Source organism: Camarhynchus parvulus, chromosome 5 (assembly GCF_901933205.1).
Source record: "Camarhynchus parvulus chromosome 5, STF_HiC, whole genome shotgun sequence".
Classification (NCBI taxonomy): Eukaryota; Metazoa; Chordata; class Aves; order Passeriformes; family Thraupidae; genus Camarhynchus; species Camarhynchus parvulus.
The window spans coordinates 45,373,392-45,391,679 of record NC_044575.1 but is presented as its reverse complement, the minus strand read 5'-3'; the positions used below and the strand labels follow the sequence as shown (position 1 = coordinate 45,391,679).

The window sequence follows — 18,288 nt, the reverse complement described above, 5'->3', positions numbered from 1 at the left end:
CACATCCTTCCTAAGAACCGTTTTTTCACTGGACTGCCTTTTTTTTGTCCCTTTCTATGTAATGACACAAAATTCATAAAAAAATTTTGGGCTAGGGGCACATCAGGAGGGGTTTTCTTGGATAACTGCTTTGTAGATCTGTTTTCCCTTTTTTTTTCATTGGCATGGTTGTGTTTTTCTGCCTTGTTTAGTGGAAACATGGGCTGAGGAAGACTGCAGTTGAAACATCTCCCCTAAGAACAGCCTGTTTGTTAGGTGACAGTGAGCTTGAGTCTAAAGGCACCTGACATGAGGGCAAGAGATGTGGATTCTTTCACCTGTCTGTGTCTCAGCTTCCCTGTCTGTGAAGTGGGGTAATGGTTGTTGAATCTCTGAAAGTCTGTACAGTGCAAGAGAGGAGTGACATTTCCCATCATTATTAATGCATTATTCCAGTTCCTTCAGTGTTAAGGGTTGTTGCTTGTTGAATGTGTAGGTGAAGAAGGACTTTGATGCACTCAAGCAGACTCAGCAGGATGGGCAGTATGCTCAGAAGTCACTGAGGAATTCAGCAGAGAAGCTCATTGCCAACCAGCAAATGAATGAGAAATTGGAAACAGGGCACCAAGAGGCCACTACAGAGCTGCTGAAACTGAAGGACAGGGCCATTGAACTGGAAAGGAATGTAAGCCTTCTGTTTCTTCTTAGCTCATAGACTTCTCTTGTGCTCTTGAGTGGGTTGGTGGAAATTGCATTTTTGAGCTTAAAGGAATCTAGTAGGTTTTCTGGAGCACCCAAGTCTACCAGATTCCTTGGATGTCTCTTAGGACTGTGTGGGACTTAAGTGCTTCATGTGTCTTGTATCCATCTTGTCCCATCTTTGCAGGGATAGATTCTGTGTGTTAACATCTGTCCTACTTTCGTTTATTGCTGCAAAGAGGTTTTTTTATGCCTTTGTTGCAGAATGATCATCACTAATTGGTTCTCATCTTTGAAAGGACTCCAGATAATCAAGGACAGCTGTTTCTTTTCTTCCTGTCATCCCTTCAATGCCATCTCTCTTTCAGAATGCAGCCCTGCATACTGAGAAGCAGCTGCTTAAGGAACAGCTAAAGCATTTGGAAACACAGAATGTCTCCTTCAACACTCAGATCCTGACACTACAGAAACAAAATGTCTTCCTTCAAGAGCATAACACTGCCCTGCAGACACAGACAGCCAAACTCCAGGTTAGAACATCCTTGTGCCTCTGTGCCAGGAGGTTGGATTTGATTACTGTAGTGTGGAGGAGATGACAATAATGAAATGTTTGTCTTGATAGGCTGATGTAATGATGGAAAGATGAAACCCAGGAGGTGGAGCTTCATTTGAGGTCTGAATTTCTCCAAGCTAGAAGGGAAATTGGGTCTGTAGCCAATGTCTGGTTGCTACCTTCAGCAAGAAGGTGGTTATTTAGAGAGAATAAATTAAAATAATTACAGCAAAATCCAGATGTGTTATTCCAGAAGCTACACTTCTGAAATAAAAAAAAGCTTTTCTTTTTTGTGTTAATGCTATGCCTGTGAAAGAGCTAAGCAGAAATGGAAAGAGGACAAAAGTCAGCTCCCCTTAGGTGTTGTAGCAATGAGCTCCAGTCACAGTTTTCAGACTTTCAGACAAAATGTCAAAGTTGCCAGTGGAAAAGATACTCTTAAAAATTACTTGATTTTAAAAAAAACTTGCTTTGAGAAGACGAGTTTCAAAGGACAACATTGGATTAACTGTATTTCTTTAGCATGACTCACTTTTCAAAGTTTTCCTCTTGCACGTTCAGAGATGGAGAGATGGGGGTTTTTTGTTCTTATTGTTTCCCATCTGTAATTGACTTATATTATTAGCAAGTTTCCCATTTGTAACTGACTTATATAAAATCAGTGCACCATCTCTCTACTGAAACCAGACTTGTTAGGAGTACTGCTCACATACACAGTGTTAGGAGTATTGTCCACATACACAGCGATGCAGTTAATGTTTCTGAGTTTGGGGGAACTTGAGTTTTATTACTTGAACACAAATACAGGGTAACTTTTGACTCTGAGCATGATTGTCAGAAATGCAGTTGAATTGTGAGTATTCCAGATCATCTTGGTCTTTGGGTTCAAGAGCTTCTGGAAGAACAGTGTATTTTCAGTTTAGAGGTGATTGTGATAATTTTCATACTGCTGACAGCATAGCTTTATGTGGTGCATACTGCCAGCAGTACTCCCAAAATGATGCCAAATTGTACATAGATGTCTTAAGTCAACAAGGCAGTGTAGGCATTTTTGACTAACTCTATATGGATGTAAGCTGCTACGAAATGTTTGTTGCATGTACCAGTAGATGTGAATAAGTAACATTTACTTTTTACTTGCAAAACTTCAGGTAGAGAATTCAACTCTCAGCTCCCAGAGTGCTTCACTGACGGCCCAGAATGCTTTACTGCAAAATCAGCAGACAGCCAAGGAGAACGAGAATGAAAATCTGCTGAAACAGAAGGAGCAGCTGAAAGCTGAGTATGAGTCGTTGCTTCAGGACCATGAACACCTTACTTCACTGCATGAACGGCAGTCTGCAGAGTATGAAAGGCTGATAAATCAGCACAGCTGCCTGAAAACATTACACAAAACCCTGGATCTGGAGCACAAAGGTCTGCGTGAGAGGTACGCTCACTCCTCAGGGGTATAGTGAGGTGAAAATGTGCCTGTTACAATTTAACCTTAAATGTTGTCTCCGATTACAAACAGAAATTACAAAGTTGTTGCCCTGAAAAAGTGCCTAGTCATTCCTATTGTCATTGGGATATTAGATGAAAATATTTGCAAAGCTCTAGATTTTAGATCTCTAAAGGTGGCAGAACAGAGGTGACTCTGGTGATATTCAGCAAACACAGACTTGGATCTCAGATGCTTTGTCAGACGTAACTTAAATGTTTCTGCTACATTTAAGGATTTGTGGTATAACGTCATACAGCCTTAAAAACATTCTCCAGTTCTACTGTGTGGAGTCTCTGTCCAAACCATAAAGTCTGCAGGTCACCCAAATGTGAGTAGTGGGTATCTTGAGAAATTTCAGTCATTGAACCTTTTGACATCCATGTCATGTTAAAGGAGGCTCTCTGAAGGAAGCTATATTGACCAAACTATGAGATAATGATGTATTAATAATTTTCTTGTAGTTCTCATAATCTAAAGTTTTTGCTTCAAGCCCTTCAGTTGAATTAGAAAATCAGTAAACTGTTAATTCTTTAGTCTCTAGTCACTGTCATTTTCTGACAATTGTGCATGAATTGAACAATACACATAATATATTGCTACAAAAATGTTGCTCTGCCTACTTCTCAAATGTCTCTTATATTTTTCAGTGATCTTCCTCAAGACACTTTTATTTAGGTTTAATTTCTGTGCAAGATCATGAGTTGGGTTCAGAGCAGCTTAGTGGTGATCAGTCCTTGATGGTGGATTGCAAACTGGTGCTAAACTTTTCTTCCTGAAAGACCAAGGAGCTGGCAAATACTATGTGTGGTAGATTTTTATAAAGTGCAGAAGTAAACTATTGTGATTAAAATATCCACTAGGGCTGTGTGGCAGGACAGCTGCTCAGCTGTCAACTAAATGAGCTGTAAGTGATTACATAGACACTGTTCCTGCTTACCAAGTCTTTCTCAGACTGATTAATGGCTCTCATTGATTCAGGCTTTGCTTGAGATTACTACACTGCAGTGTGTTAAGGCAATTTGCTGTATTCTTTCTTTGCTTGATGAGTACCAAACACTAAGCAGCTCTAGCCTAAGGAAAAAGTGTTTTTCAAAGAATAGGCTATCTGTAGAGGGTCACCACTGTAATCATTAACAGTTTGGACCCTTCTGAGGTGTGACTCCCAGTGAGAGGTGTTGCAGGGGAACAGATGGTGGCCTTCTCTATATTCAAAACAAGTTGAGTTTTGGCAGTACTAAGTGTGCAGTATCCTCCTCAGCAGATCAGTCTTAAAAGATACTTATCAAGGTGATTTGTCCAAGGACTTCATTTGGCTGTCAGGAAAAAAGCCACAAGCTACTTTTTTAATGCATGTTTTGTTCTCCCTCCATCATGTGCTGCTGAGGGAGCAGAAGGGAGAAAGAGTAGCATAAGAAAAGTTTTCTTACACCTCTTCTTTTTAACTAAGGTCTGTGACTGCTAAGACGGAATATTTCACTTTCATGTTCAGCTAGAATGCACCACCTGCTAAGTTTTCCTCAGAACAGCTCAGTGCAACCAAATTTTCTTGTGTGGTGTTTAGGAGATGGGTTTTGCATGTCACAACTCCAAGGTGATTGGTTTTCCTCAGCTGGTGACAGCACTGTAATCAGAGTTCTGTTGCTTAGGGCAGGATTACACGTCCACACAAACCTATGACTTCAGCTTGTCTAGGAAGATCCACAGCAACTTCAGTTAGCTTGTGCACATCCAACAACATGTACAGCTAAGGTCCCAAAGGTTTGTGTAGTTCACTCTGCTGCATTCCAACCACAGAATATTTTCTGCACCTGAGCAAACTTCATTAAACCGCTTTTGGTTCTGTCTGCACATATTAACACTGCAGTGGGGATTTAATAATGGGTTGTTTGTAACTGCAGTGAAATGGCCTGTCATAGCCCAGCAAACCACAGATGTGTGGGTTTGGCTCAGCAAGGAGAGGAGAGTTAGTATGTTAGGGTCATTTACCATTAATAGCAGTTTTTTGACTTTGAGGTGTGTGTCTGACGGTCTCAGTGAACACAGAAAGGCTGGCTTCTGCATTTTTGAAACTGCTTTACATATTGCATGTTACTAAGGGAAGGGAATAATTTTGTAGCTACAGATGATTAACAGATCTCTGAGCATTTCTTTGTGGCTTAGTCTGGAGAAGTCTAATCCTGCAGATACACTGGGGAAAGAATCCCTGCATTGTAGGGTTACATATTGCAGGAAGTTGTATTATTATTATTACCAGTGCTGCCTGGTAGTTATTTTTCTGAGTTCCTTTTGTCACACCTTTTATCATAGCTGAGCATTTTCAAAATTGTCTCAGTCACAAATATCTACCCATAGTATTTCTTCTCAAAAAGCAGCAGAAAGAATAAAAGCCAAAAGGAGTAAAGAGGACTACATTTCCTCAGTCCGAGGAATGGATTGTGTCAGAGCCAAAATGAATTCTATATTCATGTATAAGAAAATCTTTTTGAAACTCTTCTGTCTAAGAGCCCGATGCTTTAAAAAGTGAAATGAACATGAGTTTCGAATAGTCTACAGGAAGGGTAACCTGGTCCCTGGTGGTCGAGCTTGTCAGATTGCACAGATTGTGCTCAAATTGTAGACTCCAGGCTGAATCTCTACTACAAGAAGATTTTGCCTGGGGATTTCAGTTGGGCTCCGGACACAAACAATCATTTCCATTTTTGCAGACAGTCTCTCTCCTCTTCCTTACCTTTCACCTAACAACTAGGGGAGCAGCTGACTCCGGCTCAATGTGGCAGCCTGTGGTGCTGGGCCTGGCTGGTAATGCTGGACCAGTATTCTGCTTCTCTTTAAAACATAGAGGGCTTGGATAAAAATGAACAGAGTAGCCCTATCATACGGAGACAGCAAAAGAATTTACAGTGCAATTTCTGCAGAGACAGCCATGGTAATCTCTGCCAAAGGACTGACTGAAGTTTGTGTTCTCAGACTCTGCATCAGCACAGTTTGTCTAAAATGCTTCTTGGAGCTGGATGTGAAACCTTCCTCTGCTTTCAGGTTCTTCCATTTGTTGTATGGACATTGAATTTGAAATGTCCCAGAGCTGAATGGAGTGAGAAAACAAATAAATAAGGTTAATTAAACTCTACTGCTGTTACTGGGAATGAGTAGCATAAAGCAGCTTTTGTCTGGGAGACAGGTACTTTCCTGTGTGGCCCTTCAATGGACTGGAATTTGGGACAGGCTGTAATTTGACCCTGGGATGAATGGAATGGTAGGCTGAAAGAAAAACAAGTTGGCAGGAGTCAGTGTGTTTGGTGCTGTCTGCTGGTTTTGGTTTTGTTTTGAAGTTTTCATGACTGCAGAGTAACTGTGCTCTGCATTCATCTCTGCTGGCATAAGAGTCACAGAAAGATGCTTGTTCTCTTTAGCTTTTTAAGCAACGCTGCATCTTCCACTTTGATTCTCTTTTAAAAGTGCTTGAAAGAGTATTTCTCCATTTTTGACACAGATGTACGTGATAGTTTGGGGCAATACCCTTTTATTGCAGTGACCAAAATTGTGCTGATGACTTTTGACACTGACTGCACCAATGGCCCCAGTGGCCTCTGCTGGTGTGCGTGGGGACATATTCTGACAGAAGCCACCAGAAGAAAGATCTGGGAACAGCTTGCTGCCTCGTGAAATGATGTCAGTCCACCTCTTTCTTCTAAGGGTTTTCTGGATGCAGGTGGTGTAGCATCTTAGGGAGGCTGAGCCTGCCTAATCCATGCCCGTGCCAAATATCAGGGAAGTTGTTCCACACCTCGGTTACTTCAGCATTCCAGAGATCAAAATTAAAGAGAGGGCTGATGCCATCAGCTCTCTCTCTCTCTCCCCATCTCCCTGCCCTGAATGGTTTATGCACAAGTTATATAAACCAAATAATAGTGCAAGCCTAGATGTGAACACTGGTTTTGCTCTTGGTTTTTTTCACTAATGAGCAAATAGAGCAACTCAAGGAGATGAGTCAGCCTCTGCTTAAAGGTGTTTTGCTGTCAACTCACTGATACCTCATCATCTGTCTGGAATATGCAGGAGATTAGTAGATGTGCAGGATGCTATTACCTATGCATATAACCTAATAAGGATTAGGTGGCTCCCTAACAAACTCTTGCTCATTGCACTGCTTTCCTGTTGCTTTTTGGGAGCTACTTTCTAGTCAGGTTTTTGACTCTTGCCACTGTCAGTTATTTGTGACTGGGTGACTGGGATTCCAGTTTAGTGATGTAGTTTCCACCCATTTTGCAGAATCTAATGCTTTTACTAAATGACCAGAATCTGAAATTGAAGTAAGATTCCGGCAGTTGCGTTCCTGTTTCCTTAAAAAATGCTTTTCTTTTTCTTTTTTTTTTTCTCAAGACTTCTCTGCTGACTTGTATACTAAGTTGAATTTTCATGCATAATGTTGAATTCTTCAGCTTTGGTAGAACTTATGTGGTAGAACCACATAAATGGGGATGAAATAAATAAAGCCAGAAAACAAGATGCTTTCTAATCATTGTGGTATTACCTATTAAAAATATTAACCCAGAGGAAGAAAAATGTTTAAATGAAAACTGAGTGTATGCTGTTCTTCCTTTTGCAGATACAACAGTTTAACGAAACACAAAGCAGAATTGGAAGAGTTGGAATTAGTTTTAAAAAATGAGAGAGAGGTTTTGCAACAAGAGAGAAGATCAAATGCAATAACCACTGGGGAAAATCAGAAGCTGAGAGAGGAACTGGATAGGTATGGTTCCTTTGCTAAATTTTTTACATATATCAATTAAAAGTCAATTATGCAAAACACGGATGTGTTGCTTTAGCTCTGAAATACCTTCATATAACGTGTCTGTTCTTCTTTTCTCTATTTTGGTATTGTTAATTTGGTAATTTTTACTTGTTAAAGATTGTCAGCTTCATGAATACTGTCAACTGATACTGTTATTTGGTGCTTCAGACCTGGGACCTTTGCTCATACAAAATAAGCTTCCACATGTGGTTGGTTCAGTTCAAAAGCATTTTCTGCAATAAATTGTTTCCAAGCATTTGCCTTTGGGCAGAACTACAAATGCCCAAGCCCCCAAATTATACTGTCTTTTTTCCCCTTGAGGAGCACTGGTTTGTGGTCTTTGCACAATATGATTTTAGCTCTAGGAGTTACCATTGTTTATTTTCTGCTGCCCAGAGAAAATTGACATTCCTGTTATTAAAAGCAGTCTTAGGGACTCTCGATCAGGGGGTAGCTGTTAACTTAGGACAGAGCCCCTTTTGAGAGCCACACCCAAGGTTCTCCCTGTAGCCCTGTTCATACTACAAAGTGTTCTGAGAATCTCTGTGGTGCAAATGAGCGGCCAAGAGCACATCAAGTTAAAGCAATGTCAGGTTGAATCATATTTAAAAATTACATTTTAAATTAAGCTACAATTGTACAAGTGTACTTTAGAACAGTATAGAGCTCTTGAGAGGTTTTCTCAAGTTTGCTGCTCCTAATTAATTTTCTTGGGGACAAAGATGTTGCATAGTGTTGATTGCAGGGCTGGCAGAGAACCAGGCTTATCTGTCAGCAGATACAGAACTTAATCTGTTCATTTAGTTATTTATTGTTGTGCCTTCCTGATTTGTAGACATTTTTAGATTTACCTAAAAGTGTAAAAGAATGCCACAGTATCTTCTTACAACACCACAGTGTTTCACACTTCAGGACACTTAAATGCTCATATTTCATGCATCAGGATAAAAAAATAACATGTGAGTTTTCTTTATTTGTGCCAAATAGAGCTGCCTTTGTATCCCAATGCTCTTAAATACATTGTGCCTCAGAAATTTGTGGTGTGTTTCTTCCATATTGAAGAAGTAGCAGTTTTATTTTTCATGTATTTTCCTTTCAGTTATTTTGTAAATTTGATATTTTTTTTTTGGTAATGTTACCACTACTTCTTAAAATTTTATGAAATGCTTAGAATAAAAATGTCCTTAGGAGTTACTCTTTGGAACTATGTTTGATTTAGTGAGCGCTGCAAACTGATAGTGTGGTCTTTGAATGTGAGGTCATTTCTGTGAAGTGTCCTTCATAAGCCTGCTGTCTTCTTGGTGTTTAGGGTGAATTTCTTGCACAACCAACTAAAGGCAGAGTATGAAGGGCTCCATTCACACACTAAAGAGCTGAAAACTTCCTTGAACAACTCTCAGCTGGAGTTGAATCGTTGGCAAGCTCGCTATGATGAGCTGAAAGAACAGCACCAGTCCATGGATATCTCTCTGACCAAGCTGGATAACCACTGTGAGGTGAGTGGCTGTGAATACCCAGCTACCGCTGCTGTTGGGCTAGAGAGCTGCCATACGTGCTATGAAGCTTTGGGCATGCTGTATATAGAAGGTTAAACTATGTAACAACACTCCCATATAGTTTGAAGTGTGTAGGTTTTTATCTTGGGTTACCATGCTATTGTGTTATCTTGATTATGGTGCACTTCAGGGAAGCCAGATGGAGAGGAAAGATTAATTTGTCCTGTTTCATAGCTCCTGTCCCGTCTAAAGGGAAATCTGGAAGAAGAAAACCATCATCTCCTGAGCCAGATTCAGATGCTGAGCCAGCAGAATCAGATGTTACTGGAGCAGAACATGGAGAGCAAGGAGCAGTATCATGAAGAACAGAAACAGTACATGTAAGAAAAAAGAGATTTGAATTGTGAAACCTTAAGTAATCTAGACAAATATAGAATACAAATGATCTATCAGGACTAGAAGAGCAGGCAGTGGAATGATGGGTCTTCTTGACATCTGTTGGAAAAGGGGACGTTTGTTAGCAGATAAGTGTAATAGGAGAAAGCAGAAAATGTTTCCACATCGCCTTACTGCAAAGGGTTGTTCACAAAACACCTGGGCAAACACAGCTCTTTTCAAATTATTCAGATGAACCTATGTGGAAAATACAGTTAGAAAAGATGGAATGCTAAACCCAGTGGTACTTCTCAAAGAAGAGGAGGTTGGAGGAAAGAGTTTTAAGGTTCTGGAAAACAGCCAAGTTGCAACAAAAATACAGTCTTATGGCAGTTATTTTGTATTTAGGTTCCTGAAGAATAGCAAATATTCATACTCCTCTTGCTTTTTTCATTTGCATTTCAAGAAATACCTGCTTTGATGTTGTTTTTAAGGATACAGACATCAACATACATTGCTGTGTCCTTCATGCCCAGGTTGACACGTTGACGTTAGATATCCTGTTAAAGATACTGTGTGTTTACAAAGAATCCTGCTTTTGCTGTAGTGAATTTCTCTTATAAGTATGAAAGAAGGAAGAAAAATGTTCTTAATCCCAAGAATTTTAGTTTAAGCACATCCGGATGATGTGGGAGTTACTGAGTTGAGTTTTATAGCAGTACTGGTTTATATGGTTGAAGTGTTAGAAATTGTTTGCTGAAATAGGTTGAATGCAGTTCAGATGTTCTCTGAACTGTTCATCCTGGTGTCTGACTGTTCTATGATGGAGGTACATTTGCCTTACTGATTGAATGAAAATAAGATTTGCCAACTTCCCTGTGTAGGTTAACAAAATAATCAATAAAAACCACAATTAGTCGTAACACCCACCAAACAAAATCTGCCTGAGATATTAGTTAGTAATCTTGCACCACCATCTACTGTTGTTCTTTCACCTTTCATGCTTTATTGCAGAAAAATCACCCATCAGCATGGTTGGTAGGCTTTTGCATTGCCCTCTGCAAACAAGCTGTGAATCCTGAAGGTTCAGGATAGGAAGATATTTCAGTCTCTTTCTTCTCTTGGTGGCTTTTGGTCTTCAGTTTTTTGATTATGCTTAATTTCATACAGATGACTCAGAATATGCTTTCCCCCCTCACAGTGATAAATTGAATGCCTTAAGAAGACATAAGGAAAAACTTGAAGAGAAGATAATGGACCAGTACAAGTTCTATGATCCTGCTCCAAAAAAGTAAGTTCCACATGGATTCAGTTTTGCTGTACAGATCAGTGAGGGCAAGAAAAGGCTTTCCATAACTGACAATAACAGAAACTTCATCTGAAGTAAGGGTGGTGTCATCTCCACTTGTCTCTTCCCTCTCACTCTCCAAGATATTCCTGAAGCAGCAGGTTGTGCTAATGTAGAGTACAGGGCCTCATGTGGGGCCCTCTGTATTAACACTAGAATCTGAAACTCCCAAAATAATTGGGAAAGAACCACTTTACTCCCACAATGGTGACTAAGCAGCGCTAGGAGCTTTCAGAGCTGCTCTTTCAAAGCAAGGGATAACCAGTCTGTTGGAGAGAAGGACTTAAAAATTATACTAAAAACAACAAAAAAGAGCCAAATTAATTCCACTATACATAGTTCTGAGTGATAACCTTAGCAAAGAGGCTTCAAAGCAGCTTTCATTTTTCCTCCTCAGTCTGTTCCTGTAGTGGAGTTTGTCACACTGTAAAAATGTCTTATGTGGCCCATATGTGTAGTTTAGATTTCTAGCAGAGGGAACAGTTGTCTTTCTCACATTTCTCATGCTGAAGAAATATTTCTGTAAAAGTAATTTTGACTTCAGTAGGGAAATGGATCTCAAGTGCTGTGAGATTCATGGTGTACTTTTTGAACCAATTCATGACTATAAACAAAAAATGTAGGATGGCTTGATGGCTTTAGCACAGCTGTAAACTTCTTTGGGGAATATTTCTTGTAGCATTTTCTGAATTCCATTCACAAAACCTGCTTTATCAGGAAAAACCCCTGGATTGGAGCCAGAGCCTTAGTCAAATTTATCAAGCCAAAGAAGGAGACCCCAAGGGAGCGGTTGAAACCAGCAGCAGAAAGCTCCACTTGGCATTCTGAATCTCCAGAGATGGTAAACTCTCCATCTGCGTCCCAAAAATGGAAACATCAACATGAGGGTCAGGATAATACCTCTCAAGGGTCAAACCCTGTGGAAGAGAGAGACAGCCCTGGGTGTTCTTCAAACAAAGGTAAGGAATGCCCAGCCTAAATTGATGAGCTGAAATTTTTTAAAAGAATATTTAATATATAGTGTATGTTAATGCCCAATCACATTATATTTTATGTCCTTTTTTGTTTGTTTTAGGGTTTTCTTTTCGTTGGTTGGTTTTGGGTTTGTTTGTTCGTTTGTTTTTTTGGTACAATAGAAGTTTTAGTATGCATAAAACCCTAAGCTAGAAATTTGACTAAACTCAGGAAGATAATAGGTTTGTTTTTGTTTTAGTTTGCTTTCTTTCTTTTATCTTCTACTTCTCCATTCAGCCTCTGTTTGCCCAGATGTATTGCATAATACATTGTTACTGAATAAGTTGGTTCTAATACTTCATTTACTGGGGTTTACAGCAAAGCATTTAAAGCTGGATTATGGAATAGTGTGTGGTTCAGGCTCTTTGAGGGGTATGAGCTGGCTGACAGCCACTGCCAGCAGGTGGTGCACGTGCAGAACAAATAACCCATTTATTGTAAATAACCAATTCATCTTAATGTGGTGATTTTGGAGACAATACCATGTTTTGATTTAGAATTAAACGAGGAATTTTTCATGTAAAATGATGAAATTATTTTTTTAACACTAAGGAATATGAAAGGAAGATGGAATGATTTTCTGTTAAGTTAGTTTATACAGTAAATCAGATGTTCCTAATTATGGGAAATTGAAAAGAAAGTTTCTCAAAATAAATACTCTTCATCCTTATTAAAGGTAATATATATGTCCCAAGCTCTGTTTATTCCATTGAGATAATTTCTGTCAGCTTCTATACATAGATTGTTATACTCAGGAATACTTTCCAAGAAGCAATTTTGAAATTCATATTTGAATAATAATTCCTGTCTTCCAACTGTGGGGGTTGGGAAACAGAAGGGGAGTAGCTGAGAAAAGAACTCTTATTATAAACTACTGCAAGTACCTGTCTGTCCAAAGGTTTTGTTTTGATTGGGTAAAACTTTTTTGCTATTCTAATTCTTTGTGGTCACTTACTCACTTAAAGTAAAAAGAGGTGTTTTATGGAATAAGATCATCCATATGATTCCAGGTGTTTAACATGCATCCTAAGTTCAGCATGCGAAGTTGGGCTTGAGTTGCCCCAGAACAAGGCCTTTATGGAGTGCCAGAGACAACAGAAGGTCTCTGGAGCTTCATTAATTTTTTTGTTATGTGAAACACACTTAAGTGGAGATAAGGCTCACCAGTACTAAAGCCTAGGAGACATCTAGGAAATTTGAGTGTAAAAACAGTTTGAATGATCTAACAGTAATTTCTCAGTGGACTTGCTCAAATATTGCGTGTATGTGTTAATGTATGCCTTAATCTGAGTCAGATTAGATATGTTTAGCTATGCATTCATCAGTCCTCCATTATAGGTGTTGGTCATTGTTTTAGCCTTTTCTGTTTTTACTGGTTGTGTAGTCTTTAATCTGTGTTAAGTCATTTTAAGTTTTATTTATAAGACTTTTTTTTTTACTTTTTTTTTTTCTTCTTCTTTTTGGGATACCTGGGTGATAACAATTTAGCTGCACAGCGCAAAAAGATTGCCTTTTTGAGAAGCAAAAGCAAGGATAAAGAAAAGTCTCCTAAGTCTCCATCGAATCATCAGTCTTTCCCTAATCGGCTCCGGTTCTGGTCTTCTTCCGACATCCCATCCTCTCCTAATGAAATTCTTTCTTTCCCGGAACTGGGAGTTTTCTAACACCTTCTCTGTAACATTTATTTTCATTTATTTCTGACAAATATTAAAAAAAAAAAATTTAAAAAAATCCCACATGCCATAAAAGAACACGCACATTGATAGAGACACTCAGCATGTCTATACAATACTCTAAATACAAGCAAAGATTAGTGAACATGGACTTAATTTTTCCTGTAGAAGATGAATCACTATTGCACACTGTGGATCATTTCTTCAATGCAGCACACTTTAGGGGACCTCATGGCATACAGTTTGCGTATGTATATTGGCTGTGGTGCATGTTGTCAGTAAGTGAAGTTGCTATTTGCTTCAGTATTTTCTTGCAGTCATGTACTTGCATTGTGTCCAGTTAAAGTCTTGAACTGATTTGCTGTTGCTATGCTTTCTACAGTGTGGTAGTCCTACTAAAATAAAAATACAGTCTCAAGCTCCAGAGATTTTTTCCAATAGTCTGTGCTACTAAATTATTTCAAAAAGGAAGGTTTTATAACACCTTTTTCTGCTTTTCGGTAGTCTAGCTTTGAATGGAAGCTACTGGAAAAATTACTCTCAGCCAAGTGTCTTGATGCTCACGTTCAGACCTGATATTTAGCAAGGTTTTGTACTTCTAATTAAGAAAATTCATCTTGAATTGAGCTGACGTTTCAATTTCTTCTACTTCAGTTTCAACAGTTTTTTTTGGAAGAAGAATGTAGATTTGTTCTCTGAAGGCTGGGAATAACCTTCATTAATCCATTGCCCAGAATTCTTGTTGCCTAATACTCATGACCTGGTGGCTTCTGAAATGAATGTGCAGGTGCAGTCCCCACCTGTTAGAGAATTGGATGCAGCACGGGCAGTACGCTGCGGGGGGCTCAGCGGAGAGGCCAGAAGATCTTGTTTCCCTTCTCACTCTGAGAACTGTCCCCAGTGGCACAATCAGGGACTCTGGCAGAGCAGCCTGGTTTTTGTTGTCCATCTGGGGATTTGTGGAGAGTGTTAGTCTCCAGGGCAATTAATATTTTTGGCATCCGTGGAAGGTGTTAAGTGTATCTACAGAGTCAACTAGAAGTACAGATTCGTGTGTGAATCTTTAGCCAGTAATTGCCCCTGCAGGCATGGCATATGTTTAAATTCTGAGAGCAAGTGCTGGCAGAGTCTGTGGAGCCCATGCAGACCTAGGGAGAAAATAATGTTCCTGAATGAAGTCAGCTTCCAGGGGCCACCTAAGATGACAGCACATTTCTCTAATACAACTTCACAGCTGGTCTGTTCTCTGAACTGTCTGTCCATTGTCTCTGCAACTCGTTTATTTCGACTGCTGCACTCTGCTGCATTTTCAGCATTTAGTTTCTGTTGCTTAATATCAAGTATTCCATAGAAATATATAAAATCTAGAATCTTGGATCTCATTAGGAGTGTTTTCTGCAGTAAATTGTTTAAATTTTGTTCTATGTGTGCCTTGAAGCATTACATTGACATTACAAGAAATTAATTAACCTGCTTTATCAGTAGAATATTATTTTTCAGATTCGTAATCTAAATAATATTCTAGCAGACAGTGTCAGTTATTCTCCTGCTAAGATTCCGGGAGCTCCACTTAAAAATCATTGCACCAGGACATTGTAAGAGCAGAGTTTCAGCCTTGTAAAGACTGAGCTCTTATCCACAGCAAAGATATAAACCCAAAAGCAGTTAGCTTAGTGCACGGATCATGATAGATAATTTTCAAATCAGCATTATTTTTCTTTGAGTAAGAGCATGACTACTGTCACTCTTTCCCTATTCTGTTTTATTATTGAAGTAAGTTCTTACAAAATGCACCTACGAGGAATAATGTTGTGGGAATTTCACACCTCACTTATCTTTTCTGGATTCATGTCTTTGCTCCTTTTCTTCCTCCTTTCACAGTAATTGTTGCATGTATAATATCAACCCTCCCACTGGCACTAAGCAGCCCTTGTCACTCCCACACTTTACAGAGAGCACACATGATTGACAAGCTGGTGGCAGAAATTTCCTATCCACTATTGCACTGTTTATGGAAAAGCTTGCCAAATTAGCGCCTCTGTTGTGCAGTTTCTTTGTGCCTGTTTGTCATGTTTGTATGGGCAGATAAATACAAATCCCCTAATGCTATTTTTCATTGAGTCTTATTCATTTACTTTTCTCCCCAGCAGTACTAATGGACCTAAAGCAAAAAAGGAATTCCCATCACGGAGGCAGCAATGATAATGCTGAAATCTCAGCAGACTCTGCAACAAAAGGCAGCTGTGTGGAAATGGGTCCCAGGACTTACTCAACCTCAGCCATTCACGTGCACACTTCCACCCCCATCTCCCGGCTCCAGAGCAGGCCAAAAGGTGTGTGTGCATTTGGTACAGCAGCTGGTAGTGCCAGGCAGGCTGCTTCACAGTTCCTGCAAGGCTACTAGTGGCATTCAGGTATGGGAGCAGAGCACTGATATTTTCACTTCTGCTTTATCTGCTGAATGGTTTAATTGATGAGGTGTGGGGTTTACTCACTCTTGTAGTGTCATCAGCTTGGCAGAGCGTATTTGAGAGTCAGTTCTTCAGTGGTTCCCTGCCCAGTGCTTAGAAGATGGGCCTATAAAACCTTCTTGATCACCTCAGTCTTGTACACAGCTAGCATGTGTTGGAGACAGACTTAAAGGATTAACGTTTCTGTGTTCAATTGGCCTTTTAAGTTTTATGTTCTTTTCCAGGCTATAATTCAGAAGATGACCTGTGTGAGCAGTCCCCAGAGGTGGAGTTTGCAAGCACCAGACGGCACGGTAAGCTTGTAGCATGTGTGAGTGCTCTAAACATCTGCATTAAGACTTGTTTCATTGCATCCACATGAGCTGTCCTGCAGTGGTGTAGTTGCATTTATATTACAGAAGGAGGTGTAGTAATTCAGCACCATTTTGGGAATGGGATTCTAACTGCTTCTGGTTTTCTGTTGAAGCTTTTAATGGATATTTTGCCAAAATTAATTTTCAAAACAATGCTGGCATTGAGGCAAGTTGCCTTCTACCACCAACAGACCTTTTAATGCCTGTCCTACAGGTTAGTTGTTGATTTTTCTGGAGAATGTTTAATTCCTTCCTTAAGGGAATGAATCAGCAGTAAGAGAAATTTGGTGTGGGCCTTGTGGATGCACAGTGGGAATGCTGTTGAAGCAGCAGCCCTGCCTGCTTAGAGACTGTGGAAAACTGAATTTGCGGAAAACTGAATTTGCAAGCTGGCCACCAGCTCCTTCCAAAGAAAACTGAAAAAGAGGCAGCAACTTATTGTTGAACTTTTTCAGTATTTGCATTACTTTATAGTTACTGTAAAAACCCAGAATGTGCTTCTTTGTGCAAAAAATGAGATAAACAAGATGGATCCTAAACAACTTGAAAAATGAAGATGTTTTCTACTCTGTCCAGATTTTGGCATCCTGTGTTTATTATGTTGTTAATGTTTTCAAAGTGACTTAGTTGCACAGGTCCTATTTTCAGAAGGGAGACTGTAGCCAAGTCTTTTAGAGAATCAGAGGAACTTAAGATCTGTTTGTTCAATGCTTGATTTGTGTTTTTCAGTGTCCAGGCCAAACAGTTTAGAGAGCAGTAGGAACGCTTCCAGCAGTAGTTCACCTCTCAATTTGAAAGGTAAAGCTTTTACAGCTGAGTTGTGACAAACAGGAAGTGAAATTCCATGAAACTGTGTGTAAAATGCCATTTTCCTTTCAATTAATTTTGAAGACTTGTTTTGAAATGGTAATGATTATGCAATCTGGACATGGCTGTCTTGGGAATCAAAACTGCTGGCAAGAAGTGCTTTTCTAAGATTGATTCTGGCAAGGGGTGGCTTTTAAGGCAGACAGTCGAGTTTTGCTTCAGTCTGACTGGCATCGTATTGTGGGAAATATCAGGCCACTCTTAGACTCTCTACAACAAGAGATCTCTGTGGTTCTTACTCTGCACACAGCTTCTGTATGGAATCAGTGTGCTCTGGAGATTTGCTTTTGCAGATTGTACATCCTTGAAGGATGCCAAGAGACCTGATACTGTGGAAAAATCTGCTTTCTGCTTTTCCACTGTCAGGTTCTAACTCTCAGATCACACAGCCAAGACTGAGAGATGGTTCAATGACACACAGGTTGTAAAGAGGCATCCCAACATTATCTTACTAATATAAGGCTTATTAGCCCCCAGTGCTATTTTTATTCTTTGGTGAAGTAATTGTGCTTGTCTAAGGTGCTGTAAGATATTTAGTAGTCCTGATTTTTCAAACCTCTGATTGCTTTGAGCTCTGTAGGAGAAAAAATGAAGGTAAAAAATGCTACCCAGTCTGTGTGGAAACAACCCTGGATGATAAGTTCCCACCTGAGTGTGAAATCTACTGAAATTATATCAGAGCAGTGTCATTAATGGTATTTATGCTTCTCCTCAGGTTCCTTAGACCATATCCATGGTAGAACTGAGAGCCTCAGCAGTGAAGATATGGTGCCAAGCAGAGAGGCACCAGTCTTGCTCCGAGATACGTATTCCCTTCACTCTGCTGCAGCTTTCTTAAGCCCTGGCAGCAGGCATGAGTCCTCCTCCCACAGGAATGGTTTGATGTCCTGTGATATACCTCAGAGGAGCAATCCATCCCAGTCTCACACAGGCAGGCAGCGATCTGCCTCACCTGGCAGTGAGATGGTAACGTTGGAAGAGTTCTTGGAAGAGAGCAACAGGCTGTCTCTACCAAGTGTAAGTAAATAGAGCTAGGTAGCTCATTTCAGATGTCAAAAAACTGTTCAAAGCTGATTTAGGAGGAGGAGAGCATAGGGAAACAGAGAGAGAGACAAGATGATCCTTGTTCATATACACAAGTACTATCAAATCTTGCAAAACAAATGAGACAGTTTCAATAACTAA

At 39.7% G+C, this 18,288-nt stretch overlaps 1 protein-coding gene across 4 annotated transcripts in view; it reads left to right on the top strand.

The window, feature by feature from the left end:
* The window catches only part of CCDC88C (coiled-coil domain containing 88C), a 96,178-nt gene that overhangs the window by 73,451 nt on the left and 4,439 nt on the right, over window positions 1–18,288 (top strand). For 2 of the 4 annotated variants that reach the window (XM_030949266.1, XM_030949263.1), the window contains exons 18-29: window positions 476–664; window positions 1,047–1,208; window positions 2,383–2,660; window positions 7,321–7,464; window positions 8,816–9,002; window positions 9,237–9,382; window positions 10,579–10,668; window positions 11,443–11,684; window positions 15,560–15,745; window positions 16,108–16,176; window positions 16,966–17,034; window positions 17,819–18,120. In XM_030949266.1, coding sequence (XP_030805126.1) covers window positions 476–664; window positions 1,047–1,208; window positions 2,383–2,660; window positions 7,321–7,464; window positions 8,816–9,002; window positions 9,237–9,382; window positions 10,579–10,668; window positions 11,443–11,684; window positions 15,560–15,745; window positions 16,108–16,176; window positions 16,966–17,034; window positions 17,819–18,120 — 2,064 coding nt within the window. The remainder of the gene's footprint in view (window positions 1–475; window positions 665–1,046; window positions 1,209–2,382; window positions 2,661–7,320; window positions 7,465–8,815; window positions 9,003–9,236; window positions 9,383–10,578; window positions 10,669–11,442; window positions 11,685–15,559; window positions 15,746–16,107; window positions 16,177–16,965; window positions 17,035–17,818; window positions 18,121–18,288) is intronic. The other 2 variants (XM_030949264.1, XM_030949265.1) reach the window with 2 other exon arrangements.